Source organism: Peromyscus maniculatus, chromosome 5 (assembly GCF_049852395.1).
Source record: "Peromyscus maniculatus bairdii isolate BWxNUB_F1_BW_parent chromosome 5, HU_Pman_BW_mat_3.1, whole genome shotgun sequence".
NCBI classification, from domain to species: Eukaryota; Metazoa; Chordata; class Mammalia; order Rodentia; family Cricetidae; genus Peromyscus; species Peromyscus maniculatus.
The window spans coordinates 106,359,603-106,387,202 of record NC_134856.1 but is presented as its reverse complement, the minus strand read 5'-3'; the positions used below and the strand labels follow the sequence as shown (position 1 = coordinate 106,387,202).

The 27,600-nt window shown below is 42.7% G+C and overlaps 2 protein-coding genes across 4 annotated transcripts; one reads left to right on the top strand and one right to left on the bottom strand.

Moving 5' to 3' along the window:
• Window positions 1-996: 996 nt before the first annotated feature.
• Tdp2 (tyrosyl-DNA phosphodiesterase 2) lies at window positions 997-12,708 on the bottom strand. Its single transcript, XM_006977130.4, has 7 exons — window positions 12,252-12,708; window positions 12,086-12,171; window positions 9,890-10,060; window positions 9,126-9,217; window positions 5,413-5,531; window positions 3,582-3,752; window positions 997-2,004 (listed from the first exon to the last, which is right to left on the bottom strand). Exons 1-7 carry the CDS (start codon window positions 12,447-12,449, stop codon window positions 1,729-1,731), a joined length of 1,113 nt encoding a protein of 370 aa, XP_006977192.1. The 5' UTR covers window positions 12,450-12,708; the 3' UTR covers window positions 997-1,728.
• Acot13 (acyl-CoA thioesterase 13) lies at window positions 12,705-26,348 on the top strand. 3 transcript variants are annotated; one of them, XM_076573074.1, is made up of 4 exons: window positions 12,705-12,935; window positions 22,536-22,720; window positions 25,803-25,978; window positions 26,183-26,348. In XM_076573074.1, exons 1-3 carry the CDS (start codon window positions 12,855-12,857, stop codon window positions 25,957-25,959), a joined length of 423 nt encoding a protein of 140 aa, XP_076429189.1. In that variant the 5' UTR covers window positions 12,705-12,854; the 3' UTR covers window positions 25,960-25,978; window positions 26,183-26,348. The 3 variants fall into 3 exon arrangements, with proteins under 3 accessions (XP_076429189.1, XP_076429188.1, XP_006977191.1); XM_076573073.1 differs by having other exon boundaries at window positions 26,179-26,348; XM_006977129.4 differs by lacking the exon at window positions 26,183-26,348 and having other exon boundaries at window positions 25,803-26,054.
• Window positions 26,349-27,600: the final 1,252 nt, after the last annotated feature.

Sequence of the window (27,600 nt, the reverse complement as noted above, 5' to 3'; positions counted from 1 at the left end):
GTTTTCCTTTTCTGTTCAAATTTAAAAAATCTCAACATCTTACAAATTACTAGGTTTTCAAATCTTCCCATTTGAAAACTGCTGCCCATTGAAGACTACAGTGGATTGTTCTTTTCCTGACATATTTTGTCCAAAGTGATAAACAAGGAAAACATTTTATGTAGACACTTACATAACAGAAATTATAACTTTCATGTTTTCATAACAAATTGATGGTCTAATAGTATAATACATCACCCATTTCATACTGTGATCTTGTAGAATATTATTTTAAGGTGTGTTACTTTTGTTTATGTTGCATTTGTTTAACTCTGTGAAGCTGTGTTACTGTGCCTGTGTAAAACACCTGATGGTCTAATACAGAGCTAAATAGTGAGGCAGGACAGAGTAATAGGCGGGGCTGGCAGGCAGAGGGGATAAACAGGAGAAATCTGGGAGGAGAAAAGGGAGTAGCCGGAGAAGGAAGGGGGCTCCAGGAGGCAGTTTGCACAGCAAGCCACGGAGGAATAAGAGTAAGTTCCAGAAGTAAGAGAACGGGTAGCTAAGGAAAGCTGGCAAGTAACAAGCCAAGCTAAGCCCAGGCTTTCATAATTAAGAATAAGACTCTGTGTGTGATTTATTTGGGAGCTGGGTGGCAGGGCCCCCAAAAGAGAGGGAGAAGAAAAAAAAAAAAAACCAACAATGTGATCTCTTAAAACTTAATTCTACCAAATGAGCCAGCACCATCCTCCTCCACTAGTATACTGCTAAAATAGGTGCATCACACTGCTCTTTCAAGGTTAGATCTTTTGTTTTTGTCTGGGTCTTACTCTGCAGCCCAGGCTAGCCTTAAACTAATGACAATCCTCCTGCCATAGCTTCCAAAGTGCTGAGGATTTAATAGAATAACACACAGAGATTTCTTGGTGATTCCCACTGAAAAGCAACATGTGAGGTTGTTTTCCCAATGGTAATAGAACAAAAATCCCAGCATGGACAGAGAAATCATACTTAGTCTACAAATTAGTAAAACACTTTATTTACAGTACATTTTTTTCTTTACAGAACATTTTTTAAAAATGTATTCTTTATTCACTTCCTGAAAAGTATTTCCATCTTACCAGTAACAAAACCAAAAGGTTACTTATCTTCATGAATTTTTTCTAAGAAAATTCCCATGTTGCTTAAGCTGGGTGTAATCATTACCAAGCTTAATTTTGTCACTTATCGGAAAACTAATATTAATCAGAAGTTACTGAAATTCTAAGTGCAAGTCTGATATACAACATCTGTCATTTACTGCAGATGGCCATGGCTTTTTCACTTAAGTTTCTGAACTTAGAAAACATAAGACACAATGCAGTCTCAAGAATTCAGTAACTTGATTTTTCTCTTAATAAAACGGTTTAATATTATTTTGGTGCCTAACAATAGCGCTGTGAAGATTAGCCCTGAGACAAGATGGCCACTACCTGAAGACCTGCTGGCAGCAATGAACACTGGTACAAGTTGAGTGGCTGTATCCTTTCAGCAAAAGCCCACATATTCTGAACACAAGCACACTTTGACTGCAAACACCAGTTCTTAATTCTGAGGACACAAGCTACAAAGTAAAATATAACTGTTTTTGCTGTACTAATGATCCAGTTTATTAATTTGTCTGTGTTAAACCTAGCTTTCCTGAACGGTTGAGATCTGCATGAATCCAGAACCATTACAAACATGTAAAGCTCAAATCTGGAAAGCTTTTCACAATACTACATTCAAGGTGCACAGGAGACCCCAGTGATCACTAGGAAATCTACCACAGTCCAGTTTTTCCAACCCGACAAGGTCTAAACTTTGGGGAATAAGGTGGCCCTCTTCTGCTCTGAAAAATATTCGATCAAAGCGATGCTTACAAGCAGCAGGAATCCTGAGATTAGTATTTATTCTTGTATCCCATGTATACTGGCAATGTTTAGGTTTGCCCAAAAATTCCCAGGCATCAAAAACATTGTCAGGTAAACCGCCACACTTAGTAACCTAGAAAAGAGAAAGAATATCATGTAAGGTTTATATATTTACAACCACCCACCCCACTCAGTTGAAAAGGTGTTTGATATTATCACCTATAATGTAACTTTTTATTTAATTTTTTGAAATTTTGGTTTTTTGTTTTTTTGAGAACTATGACTATGACCAGGCTGGCATCAAACTCACAGTCTGTCTCTATTTCTCAAGTGCTCGGATTAAAGGCATGCACTACTATGTCTGGGAGTCACACTAAAAAAGAAAAACCAACAAAAACCAGACCAAACCCTAATAATATTGTTTTTCTTTCCCCATTCACATTATATGATTTAAATTTTTGTGAGCTATTACAATAGGATACCAATCAAGTACAGGGTTAGCATTAGTAGCACACCAGGTTCAATCTCCAGCATTAAAAAAAAACAAAGTTTTTATGTGTGGCAGAGCACACACGCACACACACACACACACACACACACACACACACACACACACACACACACACACACCCCCAACCACTTTAATCCCTTTAATCCCCCGTGTGCACAATCTGGGGCCTTCAGTAGACTGACAGGATTGTGTCACAGCGCTGCCTGGCTCCTGAGCATGTGCCACCAACCTACGCACATACACTCTATTTCTAACTCACCTACAATGGTTCCTCCAATAGTTTGGATCTCATACACAACCATGCTATCAACTCAAGTGTACACACATCTTTTCCAGTCCTGCTTTCACTCCTCAAAGTAGGAAATGCTGGATCACATGGTAATCCTGCATTTAATTTTCTGAGGTCTTGAAAACTCCTCATGTGTCTAAACTAAATTACAATTTTGCTTCAGAACTGACCACAGCAATGTCAGGAGTATGGGGTAAAAGGGTGATGAATCATGACATATCAGCAAAATTTTTGTTCAGATAACACACTACTATATTCTGTTCATGATTAGTGTGACTGAATCTCTTTTGTAATGACTAAAATCTCAAAAATCTGGGGCCAATGACATGGCTCAACCAGTACAGCTCCTGTTGCCAAGCCTTGACACCTCAGTTCCACCCCAGGACCCCACATGAAGGAAGGAGAGAACCACACCTCACAAGCTGTGCTCTGACTAAAATGTACACACATATAAAATTAAATTCTAGTAGTTTTTTATCTGAAAGGTTTCAACATATAGAATAAAACTTAGAATAAAAACAAAATCCTAGAGCGGTAGGTCAGCTGTGTTGCCTAGCATGTAAGAGGCCCTAGGTTCTACCAACAAAAATAAAGTCTTTAAAAAAGTTGGTTTCAATTCAGAAAAGAGGATTAGAACTTCTTGTACCTAGGGATGCTACAAATACCTTCCATCTTTTCTAAGCTCTTCTAATTATTCCTCTAATACTTCCCTATCCAAAATATGTACTGCTTTATACTGTCTGTACCACGTGTAGGATTTCCCCTAATAGTGTAAAGGCCTCTTTTTATACAAAAACTACAAGTGTTTTCTACCTTGTATTTCCAAGTCCACACCTTTGATAAAGGGAACCCAAATTAGTTTCCACAGCAATAATCTCTCCACAGACAGTGAACCATCTCTGTTACTTACTTCTTGATCTCTTAAATTTGTATCTCCTGCAAATATAACAGTAGTGGAATCTGGAGCCTCTTGCATTTTCTGAAAAACTGTTTTTAATTGACTTATTCGTTCTGCAGAATGTTCTCTGGTACTCTCCAAATGGGACGTCATAAGGCAAAATTCATTTCCACCCAAGCTCACCTACAACAGGACAATTACAGTTGAACAGGTAACAGACTAACAGCAGACTAGTCAATAGTCAAATCAACTGGGATTTACTTACTCAACTGCAACTACAGTCAGTACTACCCTAGATGAAAAGCAGCACAGGTGCCACCCTCACCTACGACAACTACTTAGCAAGCAAGAACTATTCACATAGTACCCCAACTGTGCCCCTCCCCCAGTAATCCCAGGCCATCAATGGCTCACACCTTTCTAGAATGCTATTGCAAGGTAAAAAGACTACTATAAAAGATCACAAACTGGATCCTGCCTATTTCTCAACCTCCTGTCATACTCCACTACCTTTCCATACTAAGGGTGGTTAACACTGACTGTCAGCTTTACAGCATCTACAATCACCTAGAAGAAAATCTCTGTGAATGTCTGAGGAGTATTCTCAATTAGGTTACTTAAGGTGGAGAGACCCACTCTAAGTGTAAGTAAGGGCATCAGTGTGAGAGGAGTCTTAAACTCTACAAAAAGGGGAAACTGAGCTAACACTAGCAGTCATGGCTCTGCTTTCTGTGGACACAATGTGATGAGCTGCTCCTGCCGTAGGTTGCTTTAGTCAAGTACTCTGTCACACTAATGAGAAAAATAAGTGTCCATCACACTAACGTGAACATAACGCTCATTCACACCCACAGGTTAACCCTTGCAGTGACTTGCAAAGGTCTGCCATGGGTGTTTCCATTTCCACAGGGTTCATTCACACACTGAATAAAAAATGGGGAAAAGAAAGCAAGCTGAGTACCACATTCATCTAATTCCTAACTAACTCTGCACCTACAGGACGAGCTGCTTCACACTCCCACTACCAGGCCTTCCCTCAACGTGAGCCCAACTGCTAATGTTCCTTTGTGCTATGCAGTGGTAATTGTTCTCATTGCTGTAACAAATTACTTGACAAATGTTCTCCTCCGCCAAATGTTACAATATTCTTAAGAAAACATCTAATCAGGAATTTAACTTTGATAAGTTTGTTTGTATCTGAAATTAAGTGGAAATCTAAGTTTTCTAAGACTATTTAAAATATATTTGTAAAAGAGCCAATGAGCTGGCTCAGTGGGTAAATCACTTGCTTCACAAAACTGATGACCCGACAGCAATATATAGAACCACAGTGGGAAAAGAAAACTGACTCCCAAAGTTGTCCTCTGACCTCCAGACCCACACTTACAGACAGATATAAACAAACAGGATTGAAAGAATTGTCCCAGCCAGGTGGTGGTGGAGCACTCCTTTAATCCCAGCACTCAGGAGGCAGAGGGATCTCTGTGAGTTCAAAGCCAGCCTGGGCTACAGAGTGAATTCCAGGAAAGTCTCAAAGCTACACAGAGAAACCCTGGGGGGGGGGGGGGGAAGGGGCGGGGGAGAAGGGGCGGGAGGACGGGACTGATTGTCCCAGTGATATGGCTCAGCAGGTAAGAGCCCCTGCCACAAAAGCCTGACCATCTGAGTTTGATCCCTGGAACCTGTGGTAGGAGAGAACTGAGTCCCAAAAGTCCTAACTAACACACCACAGACACACATAAACAAATACTAAAAAAAAGAGTATCTATATAAGGAACAAATTTATCTGTAAAGACAATTCCTTCAAAAACAAACAAAAAAACCACCTCAAACTTAAACTTACATTCACACATAGAAGGTTTCTCATCATTTTGGTATTTGGAAAAGGAACAATCTCTTGACTTTTAAATTTCACTCTTCCTTTCTTCAACAGTATGGCTGTGAAATATCCTTCTTCGTTACCTTCAAACATTTATGGAAAAGTCTTTAGGGGAGGTCAGAAGTATCTTCACTTTACCACAAGCTCCCCTACTCTTACAAGGAACAACATTATTTACATGGGTTCAAATCTTTGAGAGTCCATTTTGAAGTAGGTCAACCAAGTGTATGTTTCTGCCCCTTATTAAAGTTTAACAAGAGACACAAATTTGATATTTAAGATCAGATAGGGATAGGACAAGCCTCCCTAGTATAATGTTTATTTAGTATGTGTGAGGCCCTGGGTTATATCCCCAGCAGAGACAGGGAAAGTGCCCCGGCCTGCAGGGCTACAACGGGTTCTCGACCACCCTAAGGAGGGAATGTAGGGACAGGAGATACAAAGGAAATACACCAAGTCTAGATTCTGATCAAGGTGCAACTTTATTTCCTTCCACAAGGATTTACATAGTTCCTGCAAGGGGGGGGGGGGGGAAGCAAGAAGCTGTCATTTGCATAAGGTGGGGCAAGCTAACAGGATGTTTGTATAGGATGTTTACAGGGTGAGAGGGTCAAGGGCTCTGACTCCATGTCCTGTTGCTAGGCAACCTGACTGGAAGATAATCTAGTTCTGTCTTATGGGAGTCTGTATTTTTCCACTAACTAGAGATTCTGTCCTTGTCCCTGACAGGAAAGGAGGAGAAAAAGGAAGGAGGGGTGGGGAGGAAGGGGCACAGGTGCTAAAAGTAATTAGCTGTTATGCGTAAAAAATTGAGAATACTGGAAAGCTAGAAGCTCATAAAAAGAGAGTAGGAACAAAAGGCCAGTGAATCAAAGCTTCCAGCTTTTTTTGTTTGTCTGAAAAGAAAGCAGGTGGGTAAGTAGCGGACAGTATGAGAACAGAGAGACCACTTGAGTGCACGAAGAAAGCTGGTGGATGTGTTCAACCAAAGTCTGGTAACATGGGGACATAAAATCACCTCAAAGGCAAAAGCTAAGAAGAGGAGGGACAGTTCAGGTCTGGATACAGAATAAACATGACCCACATGTCTTCCCCGGTTCCTCACAGCCAAATCATTACTTTATGCTTAAATTAAGTTTTAGAGGCTCTACCAACTCTATCAAATCTGCAACCCCAGGCCATGTGAGACCCAGGACAGCCATGAATGCAGTCCAACACATTTGTAGATGACCTCTTTCTTTCTTTCCTTTCTTCTTCTTCTTTTTTTTTTTTTTTTTTCCTTTTGAAACAGGGTTTCTCTGTACAACTTTGGAGCCTGTCCTGGAACTTGCTCTGTAGACCATGCTGGCCTCAAACTCAGAGATCCACCTGCCTCTGCCTCCCAAGTGCTGGGATTAAAGGTGTGCGCCACCGCCCAGCTTGTAGATGACCTATTTCAATACCAAAACACTGAATACACCCCACCACCTGCTGCTCAGTTGTTTTCAACAGAGAAAAGTGCCTCATGCCCAAATTAGGAAATCTTTTTTAGGAAAAAGAATGGTCTCAGATTAAAAGCTTTTATATATTTGATATGCCGACAACTAGAAGTCACTCCACCACAGAACAAGCCATTTGGCTATACCAAAATTTACTTTCCATTAGTAAAGTGCAGTACTTAGCCTTTCTCAGGGATAATAAACTACCAAGTTTTAACAGGAATCTGGAATTTAAATGTGAACCAAGAGTCAAGAATCCCTATACATAAAGGGCCAGGTTTATGACATGAAAATACCAACCTAACACAACTAAAAAGAACAAAACGAGGAAAATGAAGCTGGGTGTGGGGGTGTACTCATGCAATTCTAGCACCAGGAGGAAGGAGGCAGAAGATCTCCACGTTCAAGAACATAGGGAACTTCTCAGAAGGAAGAAAGGACAAAATAGAGTTCAAAAGCAAAGTACCCTCATAAATACTGCACATTGTAAAACCAGAATCTTCTCCTCTTCAGGAACTCACTCTCAACTCATCTCCTTTAATCAAAGAAATATAACAAGGGCTAAAGAGACAGTTCAACAGTTAGGAGTTTGGGCTGCTCTTCTAGAGGACCCAGAAGAGCATGGTAGTTCTCAACCATCTGTAATTCAAGTTCCAGGGTATCCAACATCCTCTTCTGCCCTCGGTAGACACCAGGCACACATGGGGTGCACAAGCATACACGCATGCATACATACATACAGGCAGAACACCTATACACATAATAAATGTGGCTCACCAAATCAAAAACTTTAAAAACTAAAACAGAAAAACAAAGCCATATATTCAGAGAAGATACTGCATCCATAAATCAAAGTGTACACGCCATAAACCGTGAACAAGTAGCCTAAGAAATTAAATATGGGAACTTATGAAAGATATGGAAATAAAGGATTTATGGAGTTTTACAACTTAAGGGGGCTTTCAAAAAAGAGAAAGGAAAAAGAACAATGATAGAGGAAGAAGAGAAGCATTAGGGGGAAGGTAGGGAAAAAGAAGGAAAAGTAGATGAGGAGGGATGGGGAAATGGGGGTGTTCCAACCCTCTAACCAAACCCTCCAACAGCCACTCAGTACAATGAATGAAGAAAAGGTAGAAAGAACATCAGGGTTTAAGCTGAGGTCCACAAACTTCCAGAGAATGGAGTGGGGAAGGGCAGAATCATAACGGCAGCAGACTGACCATTCTCAGAAACCAAAGTCACTGAATCAATGCTTCCAAACTCAGAAAACATTGACCTAGAAACTTATGTCCACTCAACTAACTACAAGGCTGCAATACAGGTATTTTCAAATATGGTAGGATTAAAAATACAAAACCAAACAAAAACTCCACTCCACTACCCATATACCAATCAAGCAGAAAATGGCTCTAGCTGGGTGTGGTGGCACACACCTTTAATCCAAGCACAGGCAAAGGGAGATGAGATGGAGTTCTGTGAGTTCAAGGCCAGCTTGATCTACATAGTGAGAAAGGGAAAGCCAGAGCTACACAATAAGACCCTTTATCAAAAAAAAAAAAAAAAAAAAAAAGGTACTGAAGTGAGAAAAAATGAGAGGGGAGAAGCATAGGACACAGAATACAAAGTCCAAAAATAAGAATCCCAAAGAGATTCGTGAAAGAAACCCAACCAAGAGAGGAGCGGGCACAAAACTCAAGAGCGCTCTCCTGAGCACCCAGGAATCGAGTGTGAATCAAAATTAAAAATCACAGGCTATGTGAAACTGAAAATCCAAAGTACTCAGTATAACAATTATGAGATGTGATCTGCTATTTCCAACACATTTAGCAAAACCAAAATGAGAGAAAAATTACAAACTAAAATTATACTGGAAAAGGATAAAAACAAATCAAAAGGAATTAAAGACTTTTTGAGAAAATATAACTAAAATGTGATTATCACACTTAAAAATACACAAGTCTGAAATTTTACAACTTTGTTTTCCTAAAAAGAAATATTTATTTCAATCATTTTTCCATTTATTAACATTAAGCTATAAAATAACCTATCAACCTTTTAACTATCATGTGCCTTGCTCATTTTTTCTCAAACTATGTGTGCCCTTTCTTGCTGAAACAGCCCAACTTTGATTTTTCTCCTTTATTGATCTATTTTTCAAAGAAAAAAGGCAACTGAGAAAGAAGGCAAGAGAAGCATTACCTGTAATGATTTTGTAACTGTTTGCTCTCTTCTTTAGGTAGGCACAATATGAAGGAATAACTTCCTGTAGAAATACCACATCTGGACTATACCTAATTTAAAAAGATCAATTTAACAAGAACATCAGCATATCATTCATTTTCAGCTACCTAGAGAAAATTCCATAATACATAAGAAAACTGTTACCCTCCAGGACCCCCAGTACTCAATGCTTATATTGACCTTTATCTGTATTATTTACTACACAATATCATAATGACCAATTAAAAATGGACTGGATGTGTAGCTCAGTGACAGAATACTTGCCTAACAAGGCCGAGTTCAATTCCAGCACCTCCACTACACATCACCCCAGTGGAATTAAAACAGAAAACATATATACTACACTGAGTTTTCCATGGTCATATACATCAACAGATGTATTCAATGTTACCTCTTCAGATTCTCTTAAAAAGCTGTAGCTGTCCAGTGATAACAGCCCCAGAGAACTTCAGCCAGAAACAGATCTTTTAGGAAATTTTCAGTTCATGGCAGCAATTATGGACAAAATTTACTATGTAAAGCTTACAGTTCTAGAATGCAGCTAACATAAACTGGTATTCCAATCCATCCCAAGGCCCTTCCCAGACCAAACATCCCAAGTCTTATACATTTATTCTGAGCTGACCTTAAAGTCAAAATTTCAAGTACAAATTTGCATTGTTGCTTTGTAGAACTATAAAAACACTTATCACAGTCCCTACCACAGAAGTGACAATGCTTACAAAGCTAGGCAGGAACACACCCCACGAGCCCTCTCTGGCAGATTGTTTCCATCTAATCCATCAATATTCCAGGTAATGAAAGAGATAATGCTGCTATCTTCTAGAGGAGGTCCAGATGAACTGGATTCTAAAGTGGTGGTATCATTTTCATCCTCGTTGGTTAGATCAACACTGGCAAGATCAAAATAAAGGTTTATTTTTTTTTTTAATCTACAAATTCCGAATTGTATTTGGGGGCTATGGAGGTAATTCAGTTGGCCCCCACTCTCATTAAAGACCAGAAGTTGTACATGCTTATAATCTCACCATGGGTGGCTGAGACCAATAGATACTGAGGCCTGTTTTATCCTAAATGAGGAGTCCATGCATGGTCCCAGTGGGAGACTGTCTCAAGAAGAGCACTACTCCTTCAGAACCCAAATCTGACCCCTGGCTTCCAACAGATAGATGTACAGACCGTGCCCTCTAAAAATGAATTTTCCGGTATCCGTTGCCCTCAGTTTGAAGATACAGACTGATGATTCCTAATCAGAAAATTCACGTTCTGAATTGCCTCTGCTCAAACAGTTTTTTGTCCCAAACATTTCAGATAATGGATACTTCTCCTATGAACAATTTTCTTTGAAGAATCCTAAAAGCTGGGCTGGAGATAGAGCTCAGTGGGTAAAGGTGCTTGCTGCCAAGCCTGGTGGCCCAAGTTCTACCTCCAGAACCCACATGGTGGAGAGAGCTGCAAGTTGTCCTCTGCCTTCACATGCTGGCTTGTGTGTGTCTGCCCTTAGAGGGAACACTTTTCTCCCAGAGTGAGTTGTTTCAAATACTTGGTCACTCTGGTTTGTTTCATGTGATCTCCCACAAGCACACTAACCATCCACCCACCTCAGGGCCACAAGTAATGGCTTTCTTCAAAGAAGTCAGCGTTAGGCACTTTGTTAACTTTTGATTCTACAAGCTGGGTGGCGGTGTCGCACACTTTTAATCCCAGCATTTGAAAGACAGAGGCAGGCGGATCTCAGTGAGTTCAAGGCCAGCCTGGTCTACAAAGTGATTTCCAAGACAGCCAGGACTGTTTCAGAGGAAACCCTGTTTCAAAAAACAAAAAACAAACAAACAAAAAAAAACAACCCACAAAACTTTTGAGTCTGCAACAGTAAAAAGAATCCCTAACCAATTTTGCATCCAAATTCTCCAAATGCGAATGTTTTATTAGTCTCTTTCCAAACCACTTCCATCCTTCCCTGAAGACTTTCTTACCTACACACTCTACAACCCTCACTGTGAACTAAATCACACTGATATGCCATCTCTTTAATAGCCTTTAACCGGAACATTTTAGTCTCTCATGAGTGACATTTTGTGCGGGTTTTTGAACATGGAAGCATCTTGTTTATGACTCAACTTCCATCCCAATTTTACTATCCATTGATTGGACTTTGTTGTTTAGTAGTTCTCAAAGGATTTTTCTAAATCCTCAAACCTTGGCCATTTACCAGTTTGAACTCTACCTCAATAGTCACTTGTCTCATGAACAGCTGGTACTTAATTAAATACAGATTTATATTTTATTGTGCAGACTACAACCTGTTTCTAATTGTTTATTGTCTCTGTTTTTACATTGGTTCCTATGTTATTCTGGAATATTTCCAACATTCTCTGGCTACTCCCTTACTTTCTAGCACTGTAGATTATTCTATGTTCATCCTCTACCTCACTTCCTCCTGCTCTAGAATCAGTCATCTTGTTCTTTTTAGTGAAGAATATCAGAAGCCAAGGTCTTGGTGCCAGGCTAATTCAACGCCAATTCTGAAGAAAATATAAAGTGTTTGAAACAGGGTCTCACATTGTATATCTGCTGACATCAAACTTAAAAGTCGCCTTCAGCATCCTGAGTATAATAAGTGCCTTTAATCCCAGGACTAAGGAGGCAGAAACAGGCGGATCTGAGTTTGAGGCCAGCCTGGTCCACAGAGCGAGTTCCTCAGGGCTACACCGTGAGACCCGGTCTCAAAACAACAAACAAACCAACCCAAAAAAGCAAGTCACGTTGGAAGTGACCGAGGTCCCTCGGAGAAAAGCAGTCCCTCATACTCCCAGCCCGGGGGCGCCAGTCACCATTTCCAGGTCGGGTCTTCCGACGCCCAACGCAGCCCCCCAGCAAGCATCCTCCAGCAAGCTGCCCGCGGCCCCGGCGCTTACTAGGCCTCGGATCTGAAGGTCGTCGGAGGCTGGCGTGGCCACGCGGGGTCGTTCTCTGGCGGTTCGAAGAAGGCGCTCAGCGCTTTCTGAAAGGCAAAGGCACAAGGATGGAGGGCACGCCCCGCCCACCCGGGAAGAGGGGAGGAGGCGAGAAGCGCAACCCTACATCCATCTGCCAGTCGTTCTCGGACAGGAAGGTGTGGGCCATCGTGGGGTCGCATTTCGCCACCAACGCAAACCCCATGCACTGAAGCCGCCGCCTCTTCACCGGGTTGTCAACCTCCTCCTCTGCCTCCGCTGCTGCGGGCGCCGCCGCCGCCGGCTCCGCCAGCTCCGCTGCATCTGAACCGCTCCCGGACGCCATCACCAAAGCGTCCGCTTCCCGCGCGTCGGACGACAAACGCCGGGCTCTGCGCAGGCGCGCTGCGCGTGCGCGTGCTCCCGCATCAACCTTCCGGCCGGAAGACCGCCCGCCCCCTTAGGTCTCAAAGGAGCCTGCGCAGCCAGCGAGGCGCGGACGCGGGCGGGGGACGTGGGGAGGGGACAGGGCAGGGCGGCTGCGCATGCGCGCTGGGGCCCTAGCGGGTACAAAACCGTAGCGCTCGAGCTTGCCGGAGTTGGGCAGCCGGAGCGCGCGCGACCTTTCAACCAGAGCGCGCCGCAGAACGGGTTGGGCTTGCAGATTTGACCTTCTGCGTTCTTGTACATTCAGGATCCTCTCATCTAGAGTTCATTCCCGCAGAGCCCAGAATCTTGAGTTGCGTCCACGATGAGCAGCATGACCCAGAATATACGAGAAGTAATGAAGGTCTTGTTCAGAGTTCCCGGTTTTGATAGAGTTTTGGAAAAGGTATTGTAGGCGAAGCACCTGGTGAAGGGGGCGAACCTAATAAAACACCCGAGTTAGATTCTGTTTGGTGGAGTGCTCCTGTAAGTGCACCCTAGTGGCCTCTCAAACGCCGAGGGGAGTGCGTTGCAAATAAGTATGACTGTCACCGGTGGAGACAGATTTGGTCTTTTAACCAGCAAACTGCTTGAGTGAGCCAAGAAAAAAGTGTGAACCATTTAAGGGACGCTGAAGTCTGCAGGACTAGTATATAGGGACTGTTTTAAGGTATGAAAGCGAAGTACGTTTGGGTTATAGAAGTGAATGATGGACAACTTGTCCTATGTTGTGTTTCTTGGTTTTGAGACTGGGTCTTACTCTGTAACATAGGTTGGTAAGTGTTTTGATGCATGAATGTCTGTTTTTCTGATTAAGAAAGAATGCTTGGGAATTTGGAAAGAATTTGAACATGAGATTTAAATATTGATCAACTACAGGTATTTGAAATCTTTCAGCATAAAGTGTCAGGACTTTTGTCAAAAATAGGAAATAACACTTAGGTAAATGTATTTAATGTTTTCAAATAAGAAATATTTAAAATCCAAAGACATGATTTGAGTGACTTTTGAAAAGATAATATTACCCCCCAAATAAGAATGTATTAATCTAAGAGGAAATTTGAATTATTTTTTTAATATGTTGTGAGAATTGGGATGATGTAGTTAGTAGCATACTTGCAAATTGGAGGCCCTCCATCGGTGGGGATCTATAGACATTTCCTCCTTAAGCTTTCATCCCCCTTGTGGGTGTTATAATATTTTATAACTTTTTTTTGTTTTCTTTCTTTTTCTATTTAAACAGGATCTCTCTGTGTAGCACTAGCTGTTCTTGAACTTGATATGTGGACCAGGCTGGCCTGGAACTCACAGAAGTCCATCTGCCTCTGCCTCTTGAGTGCTGGGATTAAAGGTATGTGCCACCACATCTGACTATCTTGTGTGAGATAATTTTGACATTGGTTTGATTGCCTTTGAGTAATTAGTTAAAATTCTCATACCTTAGTCTAGTGTGGTGGTGCCTACCTGTAATTTCAACATAAGGGAGGCTGATACAGGGGAGTTTATAGGCTAGTTACATAACCAAATCCCCCCCCCCCAAAAAAAAAACAGTTAACCTTTCTTTTTTTTTTTTTAAGATTTATTTATTATGTATACATAAGACGGCATTATATCTCATTACAGATGGTTGTGAGCCACCATGTGGGTGCTGGGAATTGAACTCAGGACCTCTGGAAGAGCAGTCAGTGCTCTTAACCTCTGAGCCATCTCTCCAGCCCAGCCTTTCTTTTTTTTAAAAAAAAAAAGTTGATTTTTAAATACTTAGTCTTTGGAAATCAGCATTGATTTCACATTTGCAGTAGATCTGGCCACACTGCAGGAGTTCAGAATTTATAGGTAGCAGCAAGTGGCTGTTAAACCACACAGATTGATAATAGTCATTGTGTGACTGGCAACTTGATTTACAGCAGATAAGTGGTTACATTTTATGTAGGCAGAGAAGCTAAGACGAAAGTATATGTTTATGTATAGTGGTTTGTGTATGCATATATGTGGTTTCTATGGTTTCCTTTGTTTTGTTTTTGGGACGGCATCGTGGCTGGTCTGGAACTTGAATTAACCCTCCTTGCCTCTGTCCCCTGAGTGCTGGTGTTACTCATATGGTGTATACCATCATACCCAATGTATTTCTGCTTAGTGATTCCTAAAAGATTGTTATACGTACTAACTTCACAAGGACTTTGACGTCCTGACTGAATCTAGCTATATTGATCCCATAAAAAACAAACAAAAAACAAACCACTTCACACTTCACACTTCATTTCAAAGTCTGTGTCCTCCTGGAGGCTGGGAATGTAGCTCAGTTAGTAGGAAGCTTGCCTAGCATTCGCAAAGCCCTGGCTTACATCTCTAGCACCGCATTAAACCAGGTGTGATAGTACACACACACACCTGTAATCCCAGCCACACTCGAAGGAGGTGGACACAGAAAGTTAAAAGTTCATCCTCAACTTCATACCTACTTCAAAGCCAACCTGAACTACATGAGACCTTGTCTCAAAAAGATGAAAAGAAAGTATGTCCACATGATGCATGTTTTCCTTTCATGTGACCTTCCTGGGGAAGAAATGGACAGTTGTCTGCCCACCCAGCTAGGGTACCAACAATAGCCCTGCTAACAGAGTGAACCAGTGAGTGTATTAGAGCACAGAAGACGCCCAGGCAGCCGCCTCACTGAAAAGCCCACCCCAGCATGAGTGGGAACTCAGTACTGCTGCATCCCTGAATATTTGCAAGCAGCCTGGCTAGCAAAAAGGGTCTTCCCTCAAGCCTTGAGAGTTTTGATTGCTTTCAAAAGGAATCTTTCAAATTTTTCTTCATTATACATTCTCAAATTGTTAGGCAGCTTTGGAAATCCAGTCACGAGGGCCCACGGGTTGCATACCACATCAGTAGGACTCAAACACACGACTACATCTTGGTCAGTGAGCATCTCAATGCATTCATACCAGAGCCTGCAAAAGAGCTTCCAGCCAGCTGCAGGACAGGACTCTAGGCCTTTCTTTCCTTTTAAGAATATTCCATTGTGTAGATATTAGCATATTTTATTTAAATATCCTCTTTATAGGAACATTTGGAATATGAAGAGTACTGCAATAAATAACCTTTAAGTGCTCACAACTCTCAAGGCCCAACAAGGAAGGCAGGAGCCCTCAAAAGGGCCAGAAGCGCCTCTCCTAGGTCCCTGCCAGAGGCCTGGGTATTTTTGCCAGCCTTCTCTGGCTGCCTCCTTTGGTTGCCAGACCTATCCAAGGACACAACTATAATAATTCATGGATTCTAGTTGGCCTTTTCAATTCTAGAATTGAACACTATTTTATCCTATAAAGCAGTATGTTCTCTGAGAACTTTTTTTGTATATTGATTATTCTTTGAGAAGTTCGGATATACATACAATTTATTTTGATCTTACTCCCTGAGTCCTCCCCTAAGTCCTCCCAGATCCACTCCCTGCTGCCTCCTAACTTAATGCCCACCCCCCTTTTGTTTTTGTCTCTCTAGTCTTGGCTGTCCTAGAGCTCCCTGAGTAGAACAGGCTGGCAGGCTGGCCTCCAACTCAGAGATCCGTCTGCCTCTGTCTCCCAAGTGCTGGGATCAAAGTGGGATAGGGACTCATGAGCTGCTTTCCTCCATGCTGGAATGCTAACGAGCTTCATTCTATGAAGGTCTTATTCTGGCAACCACAGCTACTGAGTTCATGAGTATGTGGCCTCTGTCATGTGAGGAAGACACCTTTACTTTAGAGACATTTTGACCACAGTTTTAATAGAATAGGAGACAGATGTTCTGGCATCTAATGGGTAGAGACTAGGGGCATTAATCAGTAACCTACAGTACACATCTTTGCACCACAGTGCCCCCATCACAAAGAGTTACCCAGTTCACATGGCAGCAAGACTGAGGCCAAGGAATCTGGACTGTTCTGCTAATTAAACAATTTGTCTTGTATCCAAACTAGTTAAATTGCTACCCTGTCCTTTCAAAATACATACTGTGTCCTTGCCCTGAACTTGGAATTGTTTGTTCACCTTGAGACTTAGACGAATTTCTACACGGTCTTATTAAAGAAAAAACACAGAGCCAAATATAGGGGTGAAAGCCTTAGAGATCAAGGAAATAGTGAGAGCCACCAACCAACCTTACCTCTCCAGGTCTGCAGCTACCAAAAGTGAGCTACTTCCTATCTACCCACACCTTTATTGCCTTGCTGTTCTGCCCTCTCATTGACTCTTAGCCCAGCTACCTTATTTCCTTGTTACTGCCTATCTATACAGACCTCCAAGTCTCTGTGGTTGGTACTGGGATTAAAGGTGTGTGCCACCACCTTGGATCTGTTCCCAGTGTGACCTTGAACACACACACACACACACACACACACACACACACACACACACACACACACACATACACCCTGCCTGCCAAGTGATCGGGATTAAGAGTGCGTGCTACCACTGCTTGACTTTTGTGTTTACTTAAAAATGACTGGCCTTTTTCCCCTTGATCTCCAGGCATGCTTTATTTATTAACATACAAACAAAATATCACCACATGAGACACCTCACATGTTGGCACATTAGAGAATGTAGCTTTCCCCAAATCTCGGGTTAACAATTATTATCTAAGGGCTGGGGATGTAACACAGGAGTAAAGTACATTAATAAGTTCATGGATTCAATTCTAGTACCAAAAAATAAATAAATCCTTATATTAAATTCTCTCTGTTAACTTGTATGTGACTCCCTGAACCATGTTAGTATTTTATGAAAAAAGATTGCCTCTCTGGTTATTTAAATGTGACACTAGAGACTGTTTGTTTGGTTTTGGTTTTAGTTTTTTTGTTTTCCCAGACAGGGTTTCTCTGTATAGGCTGTCCTGGAACTCACTCTGTAGACCAGGCTGGCCTTGAACTCAGATTCACCTGCCTCTACCTCCCAAGTGCTGGGATTAAAGGCGTGTGCCATCACTGCCTGGCTAACACTAGAGATTTTTTTAAGGCAAATAATGCTTTATTTAGGTTTTCAAAATTTTTATTTTGTAATTATGTGGATTAGTGTGTGTTAGTGTATGTTTATGTACTTGTGAGTTCAGGTGCCCATGGAGGAACAATACACATTCTTAACAGCTGAGCCATCTTTCCAGCCCTTTACTTGAGTTTTTTGAGACAGGGTCTCATTGCAGCCTGGCCTTGAACTTGCTGTGTAGCTGAGGATGACCTTGAACTCTTTTTTTTTTTTTTTTTTTTTTTGGTTTTTCGAGACAGGGTTTCTCTGTGTAGCTTTGCGCCTTTCCTGGAACTCACTTGGTAGCCCAGGCTGGCCTCGAACTCACAGAGATCCGCCTGGCTCTGCCTCCCGAGTGCTGGGATTAAAGGCGTGCGCCACCACCGCCCGGCTGACCTTGAACTCTTGATCCTCCTGCCCCTACCTCCAAATGCCCAGCATATTTGGTGATTTTTTTTTTTTTAAGTCAGTGAATCAAGCATTGATGTTATTAGGCAGGTCACTGGGAAAGAAAATGAGCGAAGAGGGCTGTGCTTGTCGCCCAGAACATGGCTGTTTGTAATAGCATTTGGGGTTACATGGGGAGGGGTCAAAAACGGTGTGACAGTGTGAGTCCTGTACACATAACCCATGTGAATGGATAAGGTGCTGGCAAGCGACAACACACCGATGGCCACGGAGAAAGGAACGGGACGTTGTGAGTGCACGTGCAAATGTGTAAGACAATTGCTTCTTCTGTTTTGAGACAGAGATCTTCCTGTGCAGCTTAGGCTAGCTGTGAACTCACAGTTCCACCTGCCTCTGCCTCCTGGGGTTAATGGTGTTTACAGCCAAGCCCAGCTAAAACAATGTGTTTGATAAACTGAGGAGTCCAGTGTGTCAGGGGTGGCTGAGTTCATGCCGACCTGCTGAAGTCACTCAACTCCTAGAATGTTGGGAATGGAACAGACTTTGGGCTCCAAGCTGAGGAGGAGGTTTGTTACAAGCTCAGCCTGGACTCCGCCGTGAAATCCTGTCTCTAAATAAATAGATGAATGAATGAAAAAACAGACAGCAGAGCCTGTCTTAGAATGAGCAGAGCTAAGTTCTCTAGTAGAAAGTCTGGCGTCCCCTTCGCTTCTGTCATCTTAACCAAAGCAAAGTTCCAGAATCAAGGGGAACTTTGAGGACTAAGCTTTTGAGCTGGCAAGGTGGCTCAGCGGTTAAGGGCCCTGGGAGAGGAAAAACACACCGACCTGAGAGTTGTCCCCTGCCTCCACTGGCATTCCGGTACATGCACATACACAAGAGAGTAAATGTAACTTGGAGTCACCAAGCCTCTGAGGACGACTTTCGGTGTCCACGTGGCTCTCTATCATTCCCATCTGGCCTTTGTAAGAACTTGAGGTATCATTTCCCTGTAAGCCTCCCCTAATCCCTCATTATAAAAACATGGCTTTGAAAGTGAGATCTGTTAAGGAAGTATATAAAGGCTTACTTTACTTTACAAGTATCTGTTTCAAGAAACCTGTGCCAGACTGGTCATGGTGGCAGTCACCTGTGATCTCCCACTCAGGAGGCTGAAAGAGATGATCTTGAGTTTGAAGGCAGCCTGAGCCACGTAGTAAGACCTGCTCTAAAGGTAAACAGAGGCAAACCTACATTCACAATCTCCAGTAACCTCGTCCGCTGCTAGTTTCTATACCGACTTCAGACTGAGCTCTCGAAAAGCAGGCTTTAAGTCTCACTCGTGTGGCTGGGGTGGTAGCACATTGGAGGTAGACAAGAAGGTCAGGAGTTCAAGGCTACCCTCAGCTCCTGAGTACTTGAGACTCAATCTCCAAACAAAAATGAAACTTGTTCCTTTTGCCCTGCCAACCTTTGATTTAAAGTCATGTTTGGTGTGACTCAGTGTCCTCGATTAGCACCCAAAATAAGGCTCTGGGTTACCTTCTGGGCCGAATGCTATATCCTGTTGGTTTGTGAGGACATCTTGTGGCTGGACTGTTTATTGCTATAAACAGGCGACGCTGACCTCCCCCCCCCCCCCCCGCCCCCTTTTATTTACTGGTTGTATAAAACAGCATTGTCTGCCCCCCTTCGCGGCCTCCTGTAGAATAAAAACGAGTAGAAGCCCTGAAACTGTAGCTGTGACTCAGGAAGAAACCTAAAGACCTCTCCATACTTCCCGATGTTATGGCAGTGATTAGAACGCCAGGCATAGTAGTGTGTGCCAGGCGGGCAGAGGGTCCTCAGAGATAGAGCCAGCCGGGACTGCGGGAGACCCTGTCTCAAAAATTAAAATAGGAGTGATGGGAGGTTCATAGAGGTGACAGACCTAGAGCAAAGTCTCAGTTCTGTCACACAGGAGGTGAGCCTGAAGTGAACCACTGAATATATCAGCAAAATACGAGTTATCTGTGTGGCACATAACAATCATACATTATTACATAGTGACGTTTTGATCAAGCCACATGTACTACAAATGAGTTTATTATCAGAGGTGAAAATTTCCTGCAGTCCAGTGAATATATAGTTGAAGAAATAGAATAAAACTGCAGAAAAAGAACCCCCAAGAAAATTCACAGTAAAGAAGTCAAGGATTTTACAGTTCTCAGCACACTCCTTAGAAAGAGTAAACAGGGGGGCTGGAGAGATGGCTCAGAGGTTAAGAGCACTGACTGCTCTTCCAGAGGTCCTGAGTTCAATTCCCAGCAACCACATGATGGCTCACAACCATCTGTAATGATGCCCTCTTCAGGCAAAACATGCTGTATACATAATAAATAAATAAATCTTAAAAAAGAAAGAAAGAGAGAAAGAAAGAATAAACAGGGAGGGGGGAAGAGATGTACTGGGGATTGATAGCTCAATTGGTAGGATGCCTTTCATGCACACAACCCTAGGTTTAATCCCCAGTACTGAATGAGGTGGTGGGCACAGGTGTAATCCCAGCACTCGGAAGACAGAGGCTGGAAGATCAGGAAGAAGTGAGAGGACGTTACAAGTTTTGTCTGGGATCTCACTAGTGGAGGATTTTAATATGAGGAGTGTTGACAGAGTACGGCCTGCTTGCAAGCAAAGCTGCGGTGATGAGGAAAGGAAGAGAGGAACAAAGCCTGTCAGTGGTGGCGCAGCCCCCGGCCCTGCAGCAGGAGGTGAGGGAGACAAACCCTGCCTGCCGCCACGGGCAGACCTCGGAAAGCACCTCAGAAGGAGGAACCTTTGCTTCCTGTGTTTGTACCTTCGTGTAGTCCTTCTCATGGTACTTAGAAATGGGGTGGGGCCGTCAAGCGGGAATTTGGCATTGCTGGATTATCTTAGTTCACTTCTATTTTCTGTTTAAATGGGGTTCCGACTAAAGCTTACTAATAATCCTACCAACTTGATGAATGACTGAACGTCTCCCAGCCTGTTTCTTAGGCTGTTTTGCACTGTTCATTAATTCATGTAGAAAATTACTCTGCTTGTCTAAAAACTAGAAAACACCCAAGTTAAACCTTTTTATCGGTGACTAGAAGATGACAGATTGTGGGGGTTGGTTGATGGAAAAGGTCCAAAGAGAGGTGGTAGGCCAGGTGATGCAGGCCTGTGGTCTGTCATTTGGCAGGCAAGAGGGCAGTGAGTTCAAAGCCAACCAGAGCTACGTAAGGCCCTGTTTCAAAACAAATATTCAAGAAGATGCTAGGAGGTGCTGGAGGGGCGGCTTAGCAGTTGAGGTCATTTACTATTCTTGGAGAGGACCAGGGTTCGGTTCCCAGCCTTACATGGTAGGTAGCTCACAACCATCCATACATAACCCAATTGCAGAGGATCCAACTTTTCTTAACTTCTGTGTGCACCAGGCACACTCATGATGCACAGACACACACAAGACACTAAATCACAAAAATAGTAAACTTAAAATAGTGTGTGTGTCGGGGGTACCATAAGATTCTGGTATACACAACACTCTGAATTCTTTTTTTAAGATTTATTTTTATTTTATGTGTGTGATTTCCCTGCAGGTGCCTGTGGAGGCCAAAAGAATCTTCTGGAACTGGAGTTGCAAATGGTTATGAGCTGCTCTGTGGGTGCTAGGAATGAAACTCGGGTCCTCTCCAAGAGTATCAAGTACTCTTAACTGCTGAGCCATTTCTCAGCCCAATGATCCAAACTCCTCAAGATAAGGAACAGGAAAAAAAAAAAATCCTGAACATTCTTCTCTCTCTCTCCCTTCCCACCCCCCTCTCAAAACAGTTTGCAGCCCTGGCACACTGATCACAGCCGAGTGCTAGTAAGCAAGTTTGTTAAGACCAAGAACCCAGATTCAAAGCTCCAGCCAGCAGCAGGAATGAATCCAGGGGCGCATTCCTGTCCCACTTTACTCTGGAAATCAGTCTGTTGCAGGTTAAGCTAGAAAATCAATAGTACAAAGTTCGTTTCTACCATGAACTGGCAAGTTAACTAGATTTCTGAGTCCACCTTTTTAGGTAGATTCTGTTTCTTCAAATGACTTTTTAAAGACAAGATCTTGGAACTGGACATACATGCAGGCAAAATACCCAGAAATACACACACACACACACACACACACACATTTTTAATTAAGGACAAAAATCTCACAATGGGGGACAGAGATGGCTCTGTGGTTAAAACCACATACTACTCTTGCAGAGGACCTGGGTTTGATTCCTAGCACCCAGGTTGGGTGGCTGGCTTACAACTATCTGTAACTCCATCTCCCGAACACCTTCCATCCTATTCTGGGCTCACAACTTGCATGCCATGTGCATATACTTACAGATACACACATATAAGCACAGTTTAAAATGAAATACGTATTTGAGACGTCACTATTGTAGCTCTGGTACCTAGAAATGCATGTCCTCCTCCCTCTGCGCCCCACATGCTAGAATTACAGGTGTGTGGCTCTGTGCCAAGCTTCCAGCTTCAAGATTGCTCTTGCTGTGCTGATGTATTTGAGCTATTCAGATACCACAGAATTAATGTTCAAATTTTTATTTTCACATCTGCTTACTATTTAGGTGACACTTGTCTCTGCTGCTCCTGAGAAAGTAGTTTGTGAAATGAAAGTGGAAGAACAACATGCTAATAAGTTCGGTACTCTCCATGGAGGCTTGACAGCAACCCTGATAGATAGCATATCAACCGTGGCCCTGATGTGCACCGAAAGAGGAGCACCTGGAGTCAGTGTTGACATGAACATAACGTATGTATCCAGATGCCATCCCGGGCGATTTTAAAAAAACTGATAATCATTTCGAATAACTTACACTGTTTTGTTCAGGGGATAATGACAAAAATCTGTACATTTTGGGGACGTGTACCTGTTTTTCAAATATCTTCAATCCACGGTTGTTTAAACTCATGATTTATAACTTTCATATAGTCCTTAAAAGAATCATTTGTAAACTGGGCATGGTGGCACATCCCTTTGATCCCAGCAGAGGCAGGCAGATCTCTTGAGTTCAAGGCCAGTCTTGTATACAAAGTGCATTGCAGAATAGCCAAGGCTACAGAGACCCTGTCTCAAGAAACAAAACAAAAAAAGCACCTTTAATCCCAGAACTTGGGAGGAAGAGGCGAGTGAAACCTCTGTGAGCTCCATCCAGGGTGGTCTGGTCTATTTAATGAGTTCCAGGTCAGCCTGGACTACACAACGAAACCCTGTTTTAAAACAAAAAACCCCAAACACTAAAGTATCACCAATTAGCCAGATGTGGTGGTATAATCCCAACACTTGGTAGAAACTGGAGGGTCAGAAGAGTTCAAAGCCAGCCTCAGCTATATGAAACTCTGTGTTCCCCCTTCCACCCACCCCCAAAGAAAAGTGTGAGCAACATTTGGAGGAAAGTTGACCATTTCCCATGGGTTACCAAAATCTTGCAACAAGGTGAACACAGGTGCCAGGAAGGGATCCTCAGTCTTTCCTATGACTATTGCGTAAATGGCAGGGTCAGGGAGCAGTGTGTGGTCTAGACCTCAGCCTGTCCCTCACTATTGTGAAAATGTCTGTAGAAGCCACTTTTCCAAAATGGAAAACTTGAGCTCTAAAGCTAGGCATGGTGGCTCATGTCCCTAATCCTAGCACTTGGGAGGCTGAGGCAAGAGGATCTTCGGTTAAAGGTCAGCCTAGGCTACAAAGCAAGACCCAGTTTCAAAAAACAAAACCAAAAAAACTGGAACCCTGTCAGTTTCTCTTAAGCCTGGGAATAAATTGAGAGTTCAGTAATCAAATCACAGGACAAAATGTCAAAGACAAGATGGACAGAAAAGAGACTGTTTATGCTAATGAGCCATATTTGGTGGTCCTTGTGGTGAGCAAGCCCAGTTGATGACTATGTTTCCATGAGAACTTTGTTTTAAGTGGACAAAGGGAGTGGAGAGATGGCTCAGTGGCTAAGAGCATGAACAGTCTTGTAGAGGACCTGAGTTGGTTCCCAGCACCCACATCAAGCAGACTGCATGTAACTCCAGTCCAAAGAGACCTGACACCTCTTGACTCCTTGGACACTCACATGCACATATCCACACAGAGGTATATACATATTAAAGTAAGATAGGAAGCTGGAGAGCTGGGTTGGTGGATAAACATCAAAAACAACTTATGTGGCCAGCGAGATGGTGGGTAAGAGTTCTTCCTACCAAACCTGAGACTTGAGATTGACCCCTGGAACTCACATAGTGGGAGGAAAAAACTGACACCAAGTTTTCTGTTGACCTTCACTCAAATACTATGAATGCAAACAAAATGAATGCAAATGTAATTTTTAAAAACTTACTATAATTTCTTGCGAAGTGGATCTTGACTTGCATGTTTACTTTATATAACAGACTTGAGCGTTTCTGGATTTGGTGTGGACAGGTGGATCTACGTTAATCCTCATGGACAACTGTATATGCAGTTCATTACTAAGATGGCTAAAGACTTCATATTTCCTTCATTTCTTGTAGTTTCTTTTTAAAATGAAGTGTGTGTATCCGAGTTTGTGCATGTACACTACACAAACACAGGAGCCGGGGGTGGGGGTGGTGGGGTGGGAATCAGCTCCCCCGGAACAAGTTACAAAGGCTTGTAGGCTGCCATATAAGTCCTGGAAATTAAACCTGGGTCTTCTAGAGCAGCCAGTGCTCTGAACTGCTGGGCCATTGCGGCGAGCTCCTCAGCCAGCGAGGAAGAACGACCACCACTCGAGGATTCTTCTCAGATCACACTTTATTGGAGCACCTCTTGGTTAAGGGAGAGCGGGAGGTGAGGGGCCCCGAGGACTGAAATGCAGCTGCTTATATAGGGAATCAGGCAAACGTGCCGTACTGTGATTGGGTCCCGCCAGAATGCAAGCATGGGGAGCCACGGGATAGGCTGAGGACATAAGGTCGATTACCATACCCGTGCATGCACAGGTCACAGAGCACGTAGTCCTGAGAGCATAGCCAAATATGGAGTTGTTTACAGCTAGGCTACCAGGAAGCCAGCGCCATCTTTGAATGGCAGCTCCCTACAGGCCATCTCTCCAGCCCACTCCTTGTGGTTCTTACACTGTCACTTTGGTGTTGAATAGTCTCTTGAGATATAGACACCCAGATACTTCACTTACGAACCTAAACAGATTAAATGAAAGCTACAGGTAATCTTTCAGTGGTTTCAAATAAATATGAAATAGGAAGAAACTTAAAAAAATATAAAAGGGCGGCCGGGCAGTGGTGGCACACGTCTTTAATCCCAGCACTCGGGAGGCAGAGCCAGGCGGATCTCTGTGAGTTCAAGGCCAGCCTGGGCTACCAAGTGAGTTCCAGGAAAAGGTGCAAAGCTACACAGAGAAACCCTGTCTTGAAAAACCAAAAAAAAAAAAAAAAAAAAAAATAGGGGCTGGAGAGATGGCTCATCGGTTAAGGACACTGGCTGTTCTTCCAGAGGGCCTGGGCTCAATTCCCAGCACCCACGTGGCAGCTCACAACTGTCTTAACTCCATTTCCAGGGGATCTGACACCTTCACACCAATATACATTTTTTAAAAAAGTTAAATAAATTAAAAAAAAGAAAGAAAAACCAATAAATAAAAATAAAAAAGGGCAAGGAAATCCCATCTTTATGTGAAAAGAAATACATGGATGAATGATGGATGGGTCAGGAAGAACATCATGCAGACCAGCTATTTAAATTTAATACCAAAAGCTTGCCAATAGTATTCTCAAGTTATTTGTAGGTTAAGTTACGCAGGAAAGCTGGTAGGAGTTTGTCACATTCTTTCAACAGTTAAACACTAACTATTTAAATGTTTTCTTTCAAGGTACATGTCACCTGCTAAAATAGGGGAAGAAATAGTGATCACAGCACATATTCTGAAGCAAGGAAAAACACTTGCATTCGCCTCGGTGGATCTAACCAACAAGGCCACGGGAAAATTAATAGCACAAGGCAGACACACAAAACACCTGGGAAACTGAGGAACGGCAGGACAGCAGGGTAACCTGAAGAAGCCCAACAGTGATTAAGAGTATAATTTGTGATCTTTCTTAAATAAATGTCTGTACCAGAAGTAGCTAAGGAAGTCTTTTCTTTGGGGAAGAGAAACCAAGAAACCAAAATATAGTATGAGAGCTGGCGGGGGTGGAGGGGTGGGTGGTGGTGGTTGTGTCTTATTTTTATTTTTTTCCTTTTCCCAGGCAGGGTCTCTGGCTGCCCTGGAACTCACTGTGGACCAGACCAGACCAGATAGCCACTTTCCTTTGCCTCCCAGGTGCTATGGTAGTGTGTGCCACCAAGTCTAGCTAGGGTGCCTTTTTTTCTTTTGAAGCATCAATTGTTTAAATCAGGTGCATGATAATTGGATGGAGTTCTTGGCTCAGTGTTTTGGTGTTTTGAGTCTGGCTTTTGGCATCAGGATCATCGAACTAACAATCTTCTGCCTCAGCCTCCTGAATGCTGGTATGATAGGTATGTTACACCTTGCCTGACTAGTTTCAGTTCAGTTTTTATAACAGGTAAAGCAAAGCAGCTAGAAGACCCACTTTAAGATTACTCTTAAACTGAAGTCTAGTGTTCAAGGAGAAAGAGGAGTTGATAGATATCAGTCAGTACTATAGGCTGGATAGCATATAAACCTCAGAAATGACTTGCAGGTTGAGTTTCCACCATACTTTTTGGTGGGGCCACTTTTTAGTTAATAGTGCCTTCACATGGCAAAGGGGGAGAGGAATTAACACACGCACACGCACACGCACCTCCAACTTCCAAAAACCATTACCTGAGGGCCCAAGAGTTAAGGGAGACACAGGAATCTCAACATAGCAATAATCAATCCTTAATGAAATTGTAGGTCTTTCCCAGCTCCAATGCTGTCCCATTTCCATTATGAGACATGATCATCAAACTTCCAAATGCTAAAACTACAGCCATAATGAGAAACTGAAGAGTCTGCGATGTATGGCCTAAAAATCTGAAGCGAAGCCCTAACAGTAGAAACAGCCTAAATACCTTTCTCTGCTGATTTTGTATGTCTGGACCTGGCATCTTTTGTAGAAGGGACTTATCATGAGCCCTTTTAAATCTCCCAGCCTACTATACTACATTCAAGTTAGCAAATTAGTGCATTTCTCAAAAGTCTCAAAAATTAGAGGACTCTTGCTTTCTTCATTTTCAGGGTTCAAAACTAGAGTGGAAAACGAAAGCAGCTTTCAGTAAACTTGAAGCATCTGCGGTCAGAAGTTGTCTATATTAGATATCAGATCTTCCTTCAGACTCCTCAGCTGTTGACAGGTTCCAGGGCTGGGACTCAGGGAGGTTCTGATTTATCCATGAAAGTGCTCAAGAAACTGAGTCTTGAATATTATGGATGGTGGGTTGGGCTCAATACTATGTTGATGGCCAGTAAATGTGACAAGACTCACAGAATGCTGAAACGTGTTCAGAGAAATTTGGAAAATCTTTTGCAACCATCAAGATTGTTTGGGGCTGGAGATGCCACAACATTTAAAAACACTGACTGCTCTTCCAGAGGACCTGGGTTTGATTCCCAATACTGCCCTCCACAGGCATTGCATGCACATGATACAGACATACAAGCAGGGCAAAACACCTTATAAAGG

Coding starts and splice junctions, on each gene's coding strand:
- Tdp2 (XM_006977130.4), bottom strand. CDS start 12,449: ATGGCGTCCGGGAGCGGTTCAGATGCAGCGGAGCTGGCGGAGCCGGCG. Junction 12,172..12,251: donor AGAACGACTGGCAGATGGAT/GTAGGGTTGCGC, acceptor TTTGCCTTTCAG/AAAGCGCTGAGCGCCTTCTT. Junction 2,005..3,581: donor CAAATTTAAGAGATCAAGAA/GTAAGTAACAGA, acceptor TCTCTTTTCTAG/GTTACTAAGTGTGGCGGTTT.
- Acot13 (XM_076573074.1), top strand. CDS start 12,855: ATGAGCAGCATGACCCAGAATATACGAGAAGTAATGAAGGTCTTGTTC. Junction 12,936..22,535: donor TTGATAGAGTTTTGGAAAAG/GTATTGTAGGCG, acceptor CTTACTATTTAG/GTGACACTTGTCTCTGCTGC. Junction 22,721..25,802: donor AGTGTTGACATGAACATAAC/GTATGTATCCAG, acceptor TTTTCTTTCAAG/GTACATGTCACCTGCTAAAA.